Source organism: Anser cygnoides, chromosome 8 (genome assembly GCF_040182565.1).
Source record: "Anser cygnoides isolate HZ-2024a breed goose chromosome 8, Taihu_goose_T2T_genome, whole genome shotgun sequence".
NCBI lineage: Eukaryota > Metazoa > Chordata > Aves > Anseriformes > Anatidae > Anser > Anser cygnoides.
In genome coordinates this window covers 11,091,269-11,108,380 of record NC_089880.1, presented here as the reverse complement: position 1 = coordinate 11,108,380, position 17,112 = coordinate 11,091,269, and the positions used below count along the sequence as shown (strand labels likewise).

General features: G+C 48.7%; 2 protein-coding genes across 5 annotated transcripts in view; one reads left to right on the top strand and one right to left on the bottom strand.

The window, feature by feature from the left end:
- FIRRM (FIGNL1 interacting regulator of recombination and mitosis) overlaps positions 1–8,033 on the top strand; it is a 26,755-nt gene extending 18,722 nt beyond the window's left edge. For all 3 annotated transcript variants that reach the window (XM_048080193.2, XM_013190119.3, XM_013190121.3), the window contains one exon: positions 267–8,033. In XM_048080193.2, the coding sequence (XP_047936150.1) occupies positions 267–452 (186 nt within the window). In that variant the 3' untranslated portion in view covers positions 453–8,033. The remainder of the gene's footprint in view (positions 1–266) is intronic.
- Positions 1,188–17,112, bottom strand: SCYL3 (SCY1 like pseudokinase 3). Of its 2 annotated transcripts, none has more exons than XM_048080196.1 (14): positions 17,090–17,112; positions 14,361–14,651; positions 13,808–13,993; positions 13,050–13,163; positions 12,088–12,144; positions 11,195–11,297; positions 10,479–10,590; positions 9,738–9,815; positions 7,891–8,030; positions 6,966–7,153; positions 6,297–6,468; positions 4,320–4,463; positions 2,937–3,664; positions 1,188–1,631 (listed from the first exon to the last, which is right to left on the bottom strand). In XM_048080196.1, exons 2-14 carry the CDS (start codon positions 14,523–14,525, stop codon positions 1,569–1,571), a joined length of 2,250 nt encoding a protein of 749 aa, XP_047936153.1. In that variant the 5' UTR covers positions 14,526–14,651; positions 17,090–17,112; the 3' UTR covers positions 1,188–1,568. The 2 variants fall into 2 exon arrangements, with proteins under 2 accessions (XP_047936153.1, XP_047936152.1); XM_048080195.2 differs by lacking the exon at positions 17,090–17,112 and adding an exon at positions 16,693–16,845.

Genomic DNA, 17,112 nt, shown 5'->3' with positions numbered 1-17,112 from the left:
TGTAAATTTGTGCCATTTCTGGGAAGTATCTGAAGAGGTTCAAGACAGCCTTTGTTGCCCTCCATTTTCTTGGAAAAAAGTCTGTGTGCACGCCTGGCCGTTAATGTTACAGCTGAATGCTCTGTTCTACTGTCAGCCAGGAAGAACTCGCACAAGACAAGGGTGTCTCTTACAGCTTTTCCCTGTTTAAGAGTACTTCCATTTGGATGGAGACTGATCGCTCATATAGGGGATTATAAATGATGTCTGTTTACTTAACTCCACAGCCCCTGGCAAAAAGAGCATGTCACCCCCCCTCTGAGGAGCAGTATAAGTCAGCCATAGGCACCATAGAGGGGGCGGTAGAGGCTGTGAAGCTGCTGCTCCAGAAAGGGTCACCCCCGGCGTGGCTTGCATTGAAACTGGAGGCTCTACACACAGCTATGGCCGGCCTCAGAGACAGTATACGGTAAGGTGCTCAGCGGGCTTCAGGGGTGCTGCCATAGCTCCACTCCCTGTTCTGAGGAAAACTGCCTTTGTACCATGACTGCTGGAGAGGAACAAACTACAACACAGGGCGATGGATGCTCTGCTGTACTGCTGAGTCTCGGTTAGTATGCCCAAAGGAACTGAGGCCCATCTTTTATTTATAATAACTGGTTGGAGGAGTGGTATGTTTTAATGGACACGATTGTGCAGCTGAGGTGTCACTTTGTATATTGCCACTGTATAGCTTACTCTTTCAAATTCCTGTATGATGATAAACATTGAAATGAAATTGTATTTTGAATGCTGAGGTGTTTGAATGTGTTGTAAAAGTAACAGGTGCAGTTGTTCCTGTCACGTACAGGTGATAAGGCAATAGGTGTTTTTATATTATTTTTTAAAATACACTTAAGAATAACAATTTAAGGCTCTATACTGTTCTCTGAACATACCTCACCACTGGTTCCACTCCAGACTAGGGTCATCTTTTAAAAATAGTCTTTATTGGTTACAGTTCAGAGCAGAATGATTATGGTGCTTAAGTCCTTCACTGCACAGTTCCTAGCACCTTTCGTGCAATCCACTGACAGAACTGTATAAACAAATAAATATACTGAATAAATTGTACATTCATCTTAAAATCATCTTACAGCTAAAATGTTAGAAGCCAGTTCTAAGGGCTTCCTTTCTGGAAAAAAAAAAAGGCACGTTAACCAAGTAACTCAGGGTAACTTTTGTTTATTGTCATCAGTTTTTCAGAGCAGGGATGAATTCTGGAACAATCACTTACGTCACTCGGCCTCCAGTAGTCCACCAGCACCAACACACCTGTTGTGCTGTCCCTCCTTCCAGTAGCAGTGGCACGCACCACAGCTGGGCATATTGCTTGAGTGCAGGCCTCACCCCTGCAGTTTTTGGCACAGACTGGAAAGGAGCATCCAGTGCAAGGGGTCAGGCCCCCTGGGATCCTGCTGGCTGCTGCAGCAAGTGCCTGCCTTCTCCCAAAAGCAGCGCTGAGGTACTTATCCATTAGAGTGTGGAAGCAGCGACTTCTCTTACAGAATCCAACACACCATAAATTGCCTTTGTCTCTTTCAGTCCCATTACCAGTTAGAATCATCTTCCCAGTTCAACTCCTCTTCTTCACCCCAGCCTGCAGCTTCAGCCTAGAATCACGCAAAATTACCAGCATTAAGGTGCATGTACAGTACTGCTGTACATAACGCAGCCACGAGAGCCAGGCACTACCCTGTGTGGCTTGTGGGGGCAGAGCAAGACATCCAGAATGCCTCAAAAGAGAAAGGCAGCCTCCTCGAGCACCTGGGCTTACACAGAAAGCTGTAATAATAGAAAGCCCCTCATAAAACCCAAAACCAAAGACAAAGAGCAAGCTATCAGGGAGTTTCTTACCATTCCTTCCCCAAATTAAAGCAAGAATTGTTTCTATCACATCCATTTTCCATTACAAAAGTAAGCACTAATAGAGAAGACTTCCTTCCCCTCCCCTTAGGAAACTGCTGCCATCCTGCCTAACGCTCCTTGGTCTCACCAGCCCCCTGACAGCTCTTCTGCTACTCCAGCAGCACCAACTGCACTATGCTAAGCAGAAAAATGAGGTTGATATCACACCAGTGCATTTAAAAATCAAGTGTGCCATATTCAAATGTTGTAAACAACCTTAGTTTAGATTCAAGGCTCCTCTCCCCATGCTACCTGCTACCCCTGTGGTAGTTCTCCTGAGGCTGAATTAGCAAAACAACTTGCAATCAACACCTGGTCCCTAATGGACTTAGATGTTCAGGTGGGAGTGCTCCCCCTCCCCCCAGCAAACAGAAGCAGCCTCTGGAGTCTCAGAGATGGGGGCAGATGGAGTTACTTATAACCCTCATGGTTCTCTGAAACGGAAAAATGTCTCAGCTATTCCTTCCTGAGAACAAGGCATCCAAAATGCTTCATTGCGTAATCCAGAGGTTCTTGTTTCCTGGTCCTTTGCTTACACCCCCAGTAGTAGGTTTTGCTAGAAGAGCCAGGAACAACAAAGTCCTGAGCATCCTCTGTGATTGAAAGCCCTTTTCTCTTTGGGCTTAGGGGCATGTCTGTTCAGCAGACATTATCCAGCCTTGTTTTGCCTCCCATCTGACCAACAAGACTCTCCCTAAAGTACTTCAGGGTCCTAGCGTGCAGGATACAGCAGCACAAACTAAAAACAGGAGGTAGAATTCAACATAGCTGCTTTGCTGCTGTAGTAGTAGCTCATGGAATGACCTGGTGCCCGATAAGATGCATCATTCAGAGCTCAGCATCTTGTATTCACAGGTAAAAACTCAACTGCACAGCCATGGCACTTCTCAGGCTATCCGCCCTCTGATTACGGAGCCCGCTGCTGTTACAACAGTATGTTGTACTGTGTATGTGCTCTAGGATCCTCTCAAACATGCATTCATTTAACCCCATTGCCTATAGCCTCTTACCTCAATAATGTCAGCTGCTGCAAATTTGGAGGAAAACAGCACATTCTGGGAGGCACCTTCTCTGCTGGATACTGCACCAGAGTGACTGGGAACAACTGCTTCTGTCCTCGCTTCAGGTAAAATCAAGACCGCTGAAGAAGGTTTAATGTCTGGTGTCATGTCAGCAAACCAGTCCAGCTCAGGGTCCTGCACTGGTTTCCTCTTCACTTTAATGGTGAATTCTTCTCCTAGGCCAGGCTCCAGTGAAGACTTCAACCTTTCCTGAAAGGTCGTTTTTGGCAGTACAGTTTTTCCCAGTTGTTCCTGGTGGTCGCTATTCCAGCTATTCCCAGGGCAGGACTTCGTGGGGGGGCTCACTTTGAGGCTTTTGAATTCTTTGCTCAGCTGATGGGTACCTGGTGGAGGCCTCTGCATTTCAGCTGCATCAGCTCGTGTCACAGTGAGGCAGTTCCCTGAGGACAGTTCAGTACGAGGGCTGCTGGGCTCAAAGTCATCCCAAGGCTTCTCATCCACATCACGTTCAGCAAAATAAGGTCCAGCCCTGCCCTGCGGCTCTCGGGGCTGAATTTGGATGTTCACAGTTTTCTCAGTGTCCATCTCCTCTGGCTCACTCCAGTCTGGCCACTCCTCTGGCGGCTTTTGGGAGGTAGTCAAAGAGCTCCTGCTGCTCCCTAGCACATTAATTCCTCCAGGAACCCCATTCAAGGGCAGCTGAGGGCCTTGCTCACCTGTGGAAGATAAAGGTGTTACATACTCATTTCAGAAGAGCAAAGGTGGAGACCAAGCTGACATCACCAGTAGCACCTGGCGTGGAGATAAGCCAGCTGACAGCTCAGAAAGTGGTGGTGATTGGAAAGATGTTTCAGAACTAAGCTCTTCTCAATTTAGAAAGTACAGCCATCTTCCTGTTTGCAAAGGAGAGGTATCAATCTCAGAGCACCGGGGCAATAAAAGCTGACAGCTGAGAGGCATTAGGTGATTGAGAAAAGGCCATTAGAAGCCTGAAAAAAGGTCGTGAAAGTAAACTGAGCCAGCTTCTGAGGTCACAGAATGAGCTGGCCTACAAATGATCACAGAGGCAACAGTCTGCAGCAGGGTATCTGCCAAGCTGTGGAGGGGTGAAAAAGCACAGCAGGGAACTCATGGTAAAGAAACACATTCAAGGCTGGCCAGCTAGCAAGGTGTTGATAAGTAAACACACAAAGACTCCCAAATACTATTCCCTAGGAATCGGTGGTCATGCTTGCATTTCTTCGCTGTTACCTCCCATGGTTCACTGAATCTCTTTCAGATCAGCACGTGGGGAAAATTAACATTTTTCAAGCAACCCTCATTTGTAGGGCATTTGATTTCTAAGCAGGAAGTGCTAGGACAAAGTTCTACCTGTCTTTAAAGCCAGTGGATTGTCTTGTTGCACAGAATGCTTCTTGACAGGTGCATTTCCAGAGATGGGGAGCAAGCTAGAATTGTTCTTCAAGGGCCGAGTGGTTTGATTTCTCCGATTGCTTCCGACATGACTGGGCGAGTCTGCAGAGATAGAAGAAAAGAAAGGCCACCAAGTCTGTAAGATGTGTTCTGCCTTGGTTGAAACTGCCTGCAGCATTAGAATCTTATTTACTAGAGACAAGCAATGCCAAATGAAGACTGGCATTGCAATGCAACAGCTGCACCCCTGATCTGTATATAATACTCCTCTGTTCCTACCGCCTGCAGCTCTTGCCAGAACAAACTTTAGGCAACTGTAAGCGGTCAGTGTTTGCTGGTATGTTGTTTCAAGAAACACACAGTGAACAAACATTATGATCTGCACAGATGCTTGAAAATGCTGTCTGCCACCTGGCTGGATCCATGGACACATGGCAACGCGGATCTCATGATCTGCCTCTCTTACAAAAGCACAGCAGTGACAGTCACAACAAGCTGAAGCATAGGCAAAGCCCTGCCACCACACAAAGTCTGATTTATGCTTGGACACGAGCAAAGCAGCTTACCCTCTACCCCAAAGGCTTTATGATGGCCTCTCTTGTATCATACCCTAGGTACTCTGAAGTGCACTTGGAAGCTGCACAAGGCAGGTTTGTTCCCCTGGGCATGACAGCTTGGCAAGCGTCTTCTTCCAGCTCATTCTGGGGAGCTGCAGCATATTGTCACCGACAGCAGTGATTCACCAGCACTGGCTCAGCTGCGTCCCTGCTCCCACCCCTGCAGCCCAGTCAGGGTTGAAATGACGTGGCTTGGGCTGCTGCTGCTGCTGCCTCTGCCTCCCCGTGACAGCCTGCGGTCCCAGCCAGCTGTGTCTGCCCAGGCGAGGGGTCACCAGCACAGCCAGGGACACGGGGCCTGCGGCACTGCAAGGGCTGTGCCTGGTACACACAACACGACCCCTCGACAGAGGGTGCAGCCTTTTAGGGGCTTGAGCAAACATCTCATTAAGCCTCATGTATTCAGCATCTAGTACTGCTTTTTGTAGGTTTTCACTCCCTGTTGAGGACAGAGTTATTTTTTTGTTTTGTTTTGCTTTTCCCTCCTCCATCAGTAGTTAAATCAGGTTTAATTTTAAATATACTCTGAAAGATAAAGCAGTTCTTAACATGCAAGCTGAAGGTTTTCATTTACTACATTCTACTAAAATAAAGAAAACTAATGCAATGAACCATCCACAGATTTTAATGAAGGGTGGTAGTTGTCAGTACACACATAATCAGGACGAAAACACGCTTAGACTGATCACTATCATGCATTTCGCTTGGTATCTATACTTTGTGTCTAAAGTCGAGCAATTGCTGATCGTTCCCTCCAGTTACAAGCATTCCTATATCCAGAAAAGCTTTCCCTTAGTACACTTGGCTCCAAGTTATCTAGCAGGCGTAGGGACTACTTTCTTCATTTGGATTAGCTGAAAAGCCTCCAGAGAGCTGAGAAAATAGGGAAGTTCGTATTCCTTTTCCAATCTACAAATAGAAATCGGGGGGAAGAGGATGAGATTTACTCTTTTTAAAAAACATGAAGGACATGAGGGAATATTAAATAACTACCTGGCTGTAAGTACATAAGTCCTACAGAAGGGCAGTGTAGTTCTTCTACCAAAGATAAACACAACTTAATATAATCTCTTTTGCACACAGAGCTTCTTAAATGAAGATTTTTTTCCATGTATTTCCTGTATTTAAACTACTTTCAGATAACGTTTTATGTTACCAATTCTGCATCTGCAAACATTCAGCACCTAATTTAGAATTAAAGTTTAGCTGCAAATTAACTTTTCTTCAAATGAAAGAGTAATCGATAAAAAAATTCTGCTTAAGCTGCTTGGACACAATGTGCAAGAATCATGAGAGCACTCGAGACCGTATCATTTACCTTCTGGGGAGATATCAGCAGTTTTCATGAAACTCGGTGCAGAGCTTTTGAAAATCTTCGTTCTTTCACCACCTACAACTACTTCAGGTCCAAGGAGGGAGACGAGAACTGCTAAGCTGTGCAGTGTTATTGCCACGATAGAGTCACTAGTGTCTCGAAGGCCCAGCAATACCTACACCAAGAACAGAAAATTCTGCTTTTTCACTTTTTTCTCTATACATTACATTTGCAGCACATCTCATTGCTAAAATCTCCCACAGCTCTTAGTAGATTCTAGACATTACTCCGTACCAGAAAATTAGCCTTCCACTTTGTTACAAGCTAAAGAGGGTAGCCCATCCTAGTCCTTGGTGAGCTTAGTCTCATCACTCCTCCACTCTTGACAGTTGTGGAACAGTGTGAAACAGGAATGCAGTCTCTTGTTGTGAGGCTGCCAGTCAAGGCCGACAGGTAGCAGCACAAGGGGTATGTGACAGAGGGCACCAGGTTTAACAAAGACGGTATTCCAGATCAGGGTGGGGTGTAAGGGCCAGGGCTTGCATAAAAGGGAGGTTGAAAACTGTTTTTTGCCAGCACTGTGAGTGCTTAGATGTGAGCTAAGAGTCAACCCTAACAGTAAAAAAAACATATTCTTGGATATATGCCATGTATTATTTTACTGTCTTTAACCTGTGGCAATATGATGTTTTTCAACTCTTCCCGAGAGAATAGTTCTGCATAGGCATGAATGTGAGACAGCAACACCATTCGAACGTGCTCCTCGTGAACCTCAAATAGCTTCAGCAGCACAGGAATCACGTGAGTCTGGAACAAGGCTGGCGACAGGAGGCAGCTGGTCTGGCTTTCTCCAGTTTGCTCTGGGGAAGAGAGGTGGAGATGGGAAAAGGCTGCTTTGCAAACCAGAGGCAGCTTCCCAAAAGCTATTCAGTGAGAGACTGTCACAGCTGAGACCTACGGTGTCACCCCACTGCCAGGTCTGACTCTGCCTGCTGCCGAGGATGTCAGAGGAGATGGGAGGGAGGAGAGGCAGCCATGCCATTATCCACTGCCTTACAGCAACGGCTCCAAATACGTCATGTCAGGCAGTCACGAGATGCACTGCTTGGCTCACAGACCCGTAGTTATCTAGGAAAAACTCTAAGAGAGGGGAAGCAAGCAGCAGGGACGGAGGCAGCTGGGGATCTAGCAAGGCATCCTGAACGCTCCCCCTTAGAGAGGGCAGAAGGGCCTGAGCACCCTCAAAGGAGAACGACTGCAGTGACAGAAATAAAAAGGGCAAGGAGGGGTAGGGGGAAAGGGAGAAGAGGGATGTTCAGTGAGACACTGAGAGAGCCTGGGGTGGGCATGTGGTGTGAGATTTAAACACAGGAAAGAGCCCAGGCAATTTCTAAGTCTCTCCCACCATCAGCAGAGCAACAGAAAGTACTTGAAATGGGGAAGCCCACATAACTCTCTTCTCCTCTCCAGTTCTTTACTTTACAGTATTTGTTCTGCTTAAACAAACAATGCTATTTCCTTGATTCAATGGAGTGACCACTCTGAATTCATTCCAAACTTGTTGGTGATATTTCTGAAGAAAATATTTAAAGGTCACCTTTCTTTGGACCCAGCAGATGAGGAAGAAAACTCTTGACAGCTACAGGTTCTGCAAACACAAGCTGGTTGAGTAGAAGAGGCACCAGTCGTGATGCTATCAGCTCCTCTGACAAGCCAGCCACCCTGTCCAGCAGGAATCTGTGTTCCAGGAGAGAACAATTAGTATCAAGGCAGCCTCCCATGCATTTACAACTGTTTCTCTTAGTATCGTCTACCCTTCTTTTTTGGGTCTCCCATGTCTCCTTAGAGACGAAGTCCCATCACAGCTTCTCACCGTGTGCGTACACTAACCTAGGAGGACACGGCTCTGCTCCTGAATGAGGCTTTCAGGCAATAAGATAAACCATGAGCAAGTGAGGAAAAATCCAGAGACACATCCTGTAAAACTCCATGCCCAGATCACATAGCCTGTCAAAAACGCATCCAGGAGCACAGCTGCAAATGCAGCTGGCACATGAAGGCTTCTCCACACCGAGCAGCTGTCCCCTCTGCTGTGTCACAGCGCCCAAATCTCAGTGCTGGCAGCTCACGTGAGGCACTACAGTGTTAAAACTGCAGAAGAGAGTTGTTCTCTCACCCCACAACTCGGTGCGTCACAATAATTTTTCTACTGCTTGAGTACAGGCAATCTTGCCTACCACATAAGGGAAGTTTCCCTTGCAAAAAGGGAACCCCACTTTAAAACCACATCCATCTACTGCATCCTAGGGGTGGCCAGCAGAGCACGGTTTGGGTTTAAGTCACATGAGTGATATTGTGCAAGTGCTCTTCCTTGTAGAATTTTCATTTTAAAATATCAGTAGCCGTTTTTCTCTAGGTTTGGAGAGACCAAGAACAATATTCCCCCTGCTGTGAAAGCACCTACACCTGTTAGGGGGCAATACTGCCGTATCTTTTAACAAAGTATTTGTTCCCTCCTTCAGCAAACACTGCTGCTACAGAGATGGTGGCAACGGTTCTGCATGCTCCTGCTAAGATCTCCTTTCTCTTCTTTTCTCAGTCAGTCTCAAACTAGTAAAATCAAACTGGTATTATAAGTAGAAGTATAGAACAATGCAAAATAGAAGAAGAAAAAAACCTCAACCTCTCCCCTTTTCAGGCCTAGATAATGCCATGACTACATGGAAACTTCTCCTAGAGAAGAACTCTTGGGGACTGTGACGATAGGTTTTTTTCTGCAGATGCTGCACTTCTGCAGCTTAAACATCCATTACAGACAACAGCTTTACCCAGACAAGGCTGGGACCAAAGATTAATTCCCCCAACGTGTCTTGAAAACTGTCATTAACAGTTTACAAGATCTGCCTAACTGAAAGCAATTTTCAGCCTCAAGGCATCTGGTGCTAGATTTCACTTTTTTACAAAGTCACATCCAAAATAAAGCTACTTCCAAGAATGGTGTGAGGGAAAAATTCTTTTCTTCTACAACATTGAAAGAAGTTCTCTGATATTTTATACTCTGAAACTGGGTAAGCAGATAGCCTTTGTGTAACGCAGCAGGACCCTGGGACAGCTCCAGCGAGGAGACAGAGGACAGGCTGATCTCCAGATTGTGCAGAAAAAATTGTTATACCATGCTGCCTCCCCTACCACAACACTACAGCAGATGAACGTGCTTCTCAAATGATTCCTGCTTAGACACAGCGCAGCACCACAGATAGTGCTGCTAAAGGGGGTGGAAGAAAACACAAATCATATTACAGAGCAAACAATATTCTGCCAAAGCAATCAAAATCCGGCACCCAAGGAAGTACCTCCCTGGCCTTCCCAGTTCCCCCTGACACCCTAATCTGACAGAAGCATTTCTCAGATAAGAAACTTCCAGTTTACAGTTCCTTCACTTACTTGAAAAATTCAGTTTTTTCCTCCTCAGATTTTACTGTTAAGGTCTTCAGAAAGTTCACAACTTCCAGAAAATCATTCCTAAGAACAAAAAAAGTAGGCTGTCAGGCATGATCCTCACTGATGCTTAAACCACTCACCACTAAGAGCTTGCAGATCCCTGTCCTTTTAGCAGACAGAAGCAGAAAGGGGAATACAACTCAAAAGCTGGCGGACCAAGAATGTCGGCGTGGCAGTCTGACCAGTTACCCAACAGTTGCACCTGCACAGCGCCACGCTTTGAAGTCAGCAAATTCACAGGGCACCAGCTGCCTCTGAGCACCCTCCCAGGGCAAGAAGCAGAAGGAAGTGCCACCTCACGCTAACGCCACCACCGAGACAGCACTTAGGTGACAGCAGACAGCTGCGTGGATTATCTCAGAGCGTGCTTTGCTCAAGTTGTACCTCTAATGATTTTATCTTCCCACTACCTCCCCTGAGCTTGAGGCAATCCAACTGGCTGCATGTGGCAAGGGGACACACTTCTGTCACCGGTGCTGACTCAGTGCCTCATCTGGAAGGCTGATAACGCCTTCGTAATTTAAGGAGTCTCTGTCAAAGAGCCCTGTAAGAGGCAGCAATCCAATCTACGCTTCCCATCAGATACATAACACACCGTCACAAAATGCAGGTGTTGCGCACTTGCAACACAGCAATAAGCACTATCAAGACGTACCAAGAGAGGCGAGGTATTTCTTTCCTTACCTGAAGAACTCGTGAGACAACAGGCTGGACAGTGGCGGACGACACTTTGGATCTGGATTCAGCAGTGTACAGTGCAAGGTTTGCTGAAAGCTGGAGAGAATATCTGCTGAAACTGAAAGCCAGAGCACCTACAATTAGATTTCTCTCTCACCACTGGGCAAACTATGTTCAGGAGTCCTCCGACCCTCCTGAAAACTTAGTTTTAGAAGCTCTATTTGATAGCAAAACTGCTCATATTTGCTCCCAAAGGAAGAGAAAACAGCATTTCCACCTCTCCCTAAGTTGTGTGGCTATCAGGGCATCAAGGAGTGTTACTGTCCCCTGAGAAGCTTTCCGCTCTTTCTCTGCTAGTAGGCAGCAGCCCCCACTCAGCTGTGGCACACAACATCCATGGGCTGTGTGTCTGCATCCCTAACCCTTGATCCAGTGGCTGCTGGGGCAGAACCATGCAAATCTGCTGCAGAGCAGACTTGGGAGTGCTCATGTTGCAGGGGCTTTTGCATGTGCTCCAGCCACACCTGACCACATTCAAATGTAGCGAGATGGGAAAACAGGAGAGGCTGAGGTCTGGATTTTAACCTAGTGAACAGGAAGAACAGTGGAAGGACACTAAACCTGTGGTGCATGTCAGCTGCAACAAGCAAATGTCTTTGGTGACACGTGCAAGGAAAAAGCCACACGGGTCTGTACGTAGCAAACAAACGTGTCATTCTCACCCTGATCGTTTAGGACCGTCAGGAGACTTTCAACCATTGTTCCAAAAGCATAGGCGTCCCTTGCATGCCCGTAGCTGCTGGGCAGAATTTTGAAATCTGCAGACTGAAAAAAAAACAAAAACCAAGATGAGCAAAGCAGGAGTTTATGAAATATTTGGTAGTTGCCACAGATCTCTATGCCCTCCCCCATATATACTCTCCAGTTCTTTTTATACCAACAAAGCTCCACTAAGTACCCTACAAGTAGAGCATTATGACAAAATAATAAAAAAAAGTGAAAAAAACCACACAAAAAAACAAACAACAACAAAAAGCACACATCAGGGAATTTACAACCCAAAGGAACAACCACATCACGATGCAACAATTCCCCCATGAATACACACGGCAATTACAAGTCAACAACTTTCAGCATTTCTATGGAAACAGGTGTTAATCAGAGAGAGCTCCTTTAGGATAAGCAACTTGTAGGATGTTTAATAGATATACGATGACTTCAAGTGGAAAAAGAAGCTGTGTGAGAGCTTCACAATTGTGAGACCACAGCGAACTTGGCAATCTCAGCAACTACTCTTATTTTCGCAAAGCATTAGCAATTTAAAAGCATTAAAGCTGCAACACAAACTGACTGAAAAAAAATATTACAAGAGCCTGTTATTTCACCACTCCTCATTCACAATTTCAGTTCTCTGTACCCAACACCATACCCAGAACAAGGACAGGAGGGAAGGGGAAGGAAAAAAGGAACAGAATAAACCCCAGATATTATCCAACAGCCACTTCCTCCCATTCAGACGCAAGGAAACAAAATGTGTGAATGAAAACGATTTTCTGAACATGGCGCTGCCATGTGGCACCAGCTCCAAGCTCCGCCGGGAAGTCGCGGTACCTACCATCTCCTCGCATGGGATGCACGACTGGTCTCGGACCGACTTGACGCGACAGAGGAACTGCAAGGGGAAAAGGGAGACGTGAGCTGCCTCCATGGCTCGGCTGGGCCACGCAGCAGGAGCGAGCCCCCACTGCGGGCCAGGACTGAACCCGTGGCCAGAGGCCATCCCCTGCCCTTCAGCTGGCGCCCAGGGCAGACCACACTTCGCTCTGACGGAGGGAAGCACGAAGCAGCAGGTGTGAAGCACCAAGCTGGCAGAAAGCAACTCCAGGGCATCACAGCCAACTCGTCCCATTAGGTCTTAGTCCTGTCATCCCTGCATGATCCATCTGGGCAGGGAAAGGATTTAATGTCCTTTGCCAGGTGGATTTTACTGCTGCGCTCTGCATTGCTGTGCACCAGCATGCACAATCCCTTCTGAAAGGTGATACATGCCTGGGACACTCAACACGGTTTGTGAAGGATCCGTGGACCCTCTGGGAGAAAAGGCAATCTAGTCTTGCCGTACGGAGCCAGGCTGCAGCAATGACTCTGCACAGCACGCAGCAGAAATCAAACTGCTTTTTCTGCCAAGACCAGCAGCAAGCAATGAAGATGCCAGCAGCAAAAGCTAGGGTCGTTTAAATTATTTTTGTATCGATTTATTTCAACATAGGATCTTCCTGCTACACACTAAAGTTTTGGTTTTTGGTTTTTAATCAGTCCAGAGGAGCAAAGATTTCTCCCTCTCTCCAGTCTTAATCTACCCTCCAGCCAGCTGCCTCCCTTAGAAAAGTAGCTGTTTTCTGCCTAATGGGGAATTAGTTTCAGTTTCTGTAGATACTGTTGTTTATAGTAAGCGTCCCTAGAGCAAATGCTCAGGTGAGAGTTGGAAGTGAGCCTTCTCATCACTAGGAGGCCAGCGTCGGCAGGCCGGGAGCCCTCTCCCCGGCACTGGAGGGTTGCACCTTGCGGGGCTCTTACCTCTGGGGTGGCTTCGTTGAAGTTGCAGACTGTTTCCATTCCTCCCAGTTTCCAGTGCCCATCCTCGCTTACAAACACAGATGATAAACAGACATTGTTATGCGTTAGGTTTCCCTGAAACATAAAAAGAGGATAACAGGAGACATAAAATCTTAATCAGTGCTAATTAGGAGCCACGAGGAACTGAGGAAAAGCTGCCGAAAAGCACACGATTCTACAAACCCTTTGGGATTTTGCAGGTGACTAGCAGATATCATACAGAACGTCTGGGGTTTCAGAGCAGACAAAACTCTACTTGTCACAGCCCCTGCAATGCAATTGTAAGTCCAGAGAAAACCTCCAACTGTGAACACAAAGCTCAAAAGCTACACTCGGAGCTGGAATTAAGATTCAGCCCTGGACAAACACACAGTGTTTGTCCAGGAGGAGCAATGACACCAATTGCTGACCTGTGGCAACAGATCTAAGTAAATGCAAAAAACGAGCAATCCAATTTGTTAAGTATGAAGCACTGCAGGCAGGTCTCAACTCATGAGCTTTACTTCCTAGAACCACACCATTTTCAATTACCCTTCTTTCTAAAAAACAGGCAACGACTTCAGCAGTTTCAGCCTAAAAAAACCACATGGTGTGGGTCTGTCTTTTTGCGAGGAACCAGGAATGAGCCAGTCACCCAGGCAAGCCCAGTGATGACATTCCCCTGGCACATGCCACCTGGCTCCCACCAAAGCCTGACGGCTGCTGCTGCTGGTACTTACCCTGTCATGGAGGAAAATGAGCGCCAGCAACACGTCGTAGATCCCTGCACAGATTTCTGCAGAAGAGAGCGTCTCCAGGACCATCTCCAAAGGCTTCACGCGTTCAGTAACCAAGTGGATCCCATTGGCTTCCACAGTACAAGAAAGGAAGCGCAGAAGGCAAGGGTGGCGCAAGGTTTTCAGGTGCTTCCAGAAACAAAGACATCCGTTAGACCTCATCCAAGCTGCAGAGATCGGCCATACAGCTTTAGCCACATTTTCTGCTTGTGTTGAGACAGCCCACCGCTGCTCCTCACCAAGCCCCCAGCACGCTCATTGCAGGATATTTTATAATACATCTAGAAACAAAGTCTTACACAAAAGAATAAACGTGGTACTTTAAGTAGGGTCTGGCTTAGAAAGACTCTGACTTAGACAGCTCAGCCAGGGGCAGATCTGAGCGCTTCTCCTTCCCTTACCCGCAAGGCTCTGACCCTCAGTGACCGATCCCACCCCTCCCAGAACATGGAGGAACGACTCCCTCAAGTCTGTGCCAGCACGCTTGCTCCAGTACCTTGGCAGCTTTATGAACTGTATCTTCATTCTCCTGCTTGTACACGAAGACGGAAGCCAGTTTGCCATCTTGTAGCACAGCTGGATAAATCGTGTGTCCAGTTGGCAGCGTGAACGGCGGCTCTTCCAGTGCGTAGCTCTTTAAAGCGCTGCTCTCCGAGCCCATCACTCGCAGCGTTAGGCTGTTGGAGAGTTTCCCTCTTGATGACAAACAGTTCCGTGGGTGAAGGCAGGTTTTTTCAGGCGGACTGAGCTCTGGCAGGCACTATCCAGTTCACTTTCAGAGCATTTTCTGCAAAGCATGAGACAGCCATGAAGAACCTCATCTCATCAGCATCCCCTCCTTCGGGTTAAGGACAAAAATACAATCCCCATCATCAAAGTGTCCACAAGCAGGTTCAGATCAACAGGCAGGAAGCGCTCTACCCGTGGAAGAGGTACTACACCCCGCTGCAGGCAGCAACGCGGTGGCCCAGTGGCTGCAGAAACACAACCCGAAAAGGACGGGGCTCAGCCCTCGGAGCTCTCCTGCCAGGCCCTAACCTGCAGCAAGCTTTCCCCTGACTACCTTCCTTCCATCTGCAATGCTCCGTCTGCCCACCAGCCCTTCCTCCGTCCCGCTGCCTCTGTGAGGAAGAGGCCGACAGATTTCTGTGCTGCTTCCTTGCATGCAGAGCTGGTAAAACAAACACGCTGATTGCAGAGGCTCTTTTAGAAAACACTGACAGAGCACATGCTCCGCAACCAGGCTGGTGATCAAAGGCTACAGCTGAGATCCTGACAACCGCTCTGCGCACACAAGCTGGCAAACGATCTTCAATAATGAGCGCAAACCCCGATTTCAGGAGAAGTGGGAAAAACATCGCTCGCCCCGAACATATTTTTTGCAACTACGGAATCGCTTTGTGGTGGTTGTTTCCAGCCATGACCCGGGGCTCCAGGAGGGCAACAACGCAGGAGTCTGTCAGCTCGCTATCAGAGCCGTTCCAGCAGAGCTTCTGCCCCAGCCTCGTGTTCAGCCTTCCCAGGAGCTCCAACCTTACCAGGGCTGGGTGTATTTTGAAAAGTTTTTCTGTTATGGTTTCCCAGTTTATTTTCACTGTTTTGGTCAAGAATTGGTTATCTTAATAATTCCCACAACCAAAGAAAAAAGAAGTGTCCTATATTTAAACATGACAGGATCTACTGTTTCATTAAATATAAAATACACCAACTCTACAAGGCACTAGTCAAAAAGAGCACTAGCAAGAAATAGAACAGGACTTTCTTGATAGACCGAGGGTGTTACTTCCTCCCACAGTGACAAGAGAGTGCTCTCTAGGCGGGAGACTGATTTTACACAAGTCCCTGCTCACACATCATTTAACCATCTTTGTCTGACAGCTAATGTCCTGTAACAAGCAGGCAGCTGCAGCTTCAGGCGTGCTTCTCGCTGGGAGGAACGAGCCGTGTGAACGCGTTACATACGGGAACCAGAAAGTATTACAGCTTTAACTGATGGAACACAACTTAACCCTCCAGATTGTACCAGGTGGGCGTACAATGGCTGCTACAGCCTGACTTTTATTTGTAAATTGAGCTTGTGTGTTCTGAGCCACCTAAAATCTAACACTGAGTTATCTACAGAACACACAGCTCCCTATCGTTCTGCCCCCGCTAGCGTCAGGGATGGACGTGCCCCTTGTCACTGCTGTTCCTTTCGCGTAACCTTTGGGAAAGCCACAACACAACTCTGAACTGCAGCCTCCGAGCCAGCAGGTGAAAAGGAAACACGGCACGGCATTTACAGATGTGTCTAAAAGGACCGTCCTGTAGCTCCCCGGCACGGGAAGGGTTCACAGTGCCCTGAAGTCGGTGGGATGTGCTCTCAGCTCAGAGGCCTCCTCTCCAGGCAGAGCTTTGCTGTGGCTGCCCGAGGCCTAGTGCCGCTCACCTGTGCGGTGCGAGACCTGCCGCTGCTGGGCACGGCGCGTTCACACAGCTCTGTGCCACCTCTGCCCCCGTTACCGCTCGGGTTCGTGCAGGACAGCCCAAAGCAGGGGGTGACCCCGTGCCTCGCCTTCACCCCGCACTCACACACCCGCTCCCAAACTCGGGCTCGGAAGCGCTACCACGGCAGGCTTTGCTCGCAGCCCGGCTGCCCCCGCCCCAACCACCACGGGCTCGGGGCGAGCATCGCCCCCCGCAACCGAGCCCTGCGGGGCAGCCCGGCCTCCCCAGCTCACCCCCACCGCACCCCGCGCCCCCTCCACAGCTCCCGCGGGACCCCCGCGCCGCCTCCATCCCAGCCCGCCCCGGGCTCCGAGCCCCGGGCCCCCCCCGTCCCCCCGCACCTGCAGGCAGCGGCCGGGCCGGGAGGTGCCGCCGCGCCCCGCCGCCCGCTGCCGCCCTCACGGCGCCGCCGCCGAGCCCGCTTCCGGCAGCACGGGGGCGGGCAGCGGGAGGAGGAGGAGCGGCCGCCATCTTCAGCGAGGGCGCGGCCGCCATTTTGGTTGCGGGCGGAGCCGTCTCCGCGCCCGGCGGCTGGGCGGCCTCGGCTCCTTCGCTGCGAGCCCGTCCTTCCCTCAGCACCGGGGGCTCGTCCCGTCCCCGTGCTTCATCCCAGCCCTGCAGCCACCACAGGGGGTTCCAACCCAGCCGTGCGCCCACCAAGTCCCACAGCTGGGGTGGTTCTGCCTGCAGGACGCAGCAGTCCCTCACACTGAACGTCCCTTTAGGAGAGGCACTCACCGGTACACCACAGCCACCGCCGG

What these genes read in the sequence shown, in the direction of transcription:
- SCYL3 (XM_048080196.1), bottom strand. Translation starts at nt 14,525, where the DNA reads ATGGGCTCGGAGAGCAGCGCTTTAAAGAGCTACGCACTGGAAGAGCCG. An exon ending in GACGGTCCTAAACGATCAGG is followed by an intron (nt 10,591 to 11,194) that starts GTGAGAATGACA and finishes TCTGGCTTTCAG; the next exon opens with TTTCAGCAGATATTCTCTCC. An exon ending in TGCTGATATCTCCCCAGAAG is followed by an intron (nt 4,464 to 6,296) that starts GTAAATGATACG and finishes CTATCTCTGCAG; the next exon opens with ACTCGCCCAGTCATGTCGGA.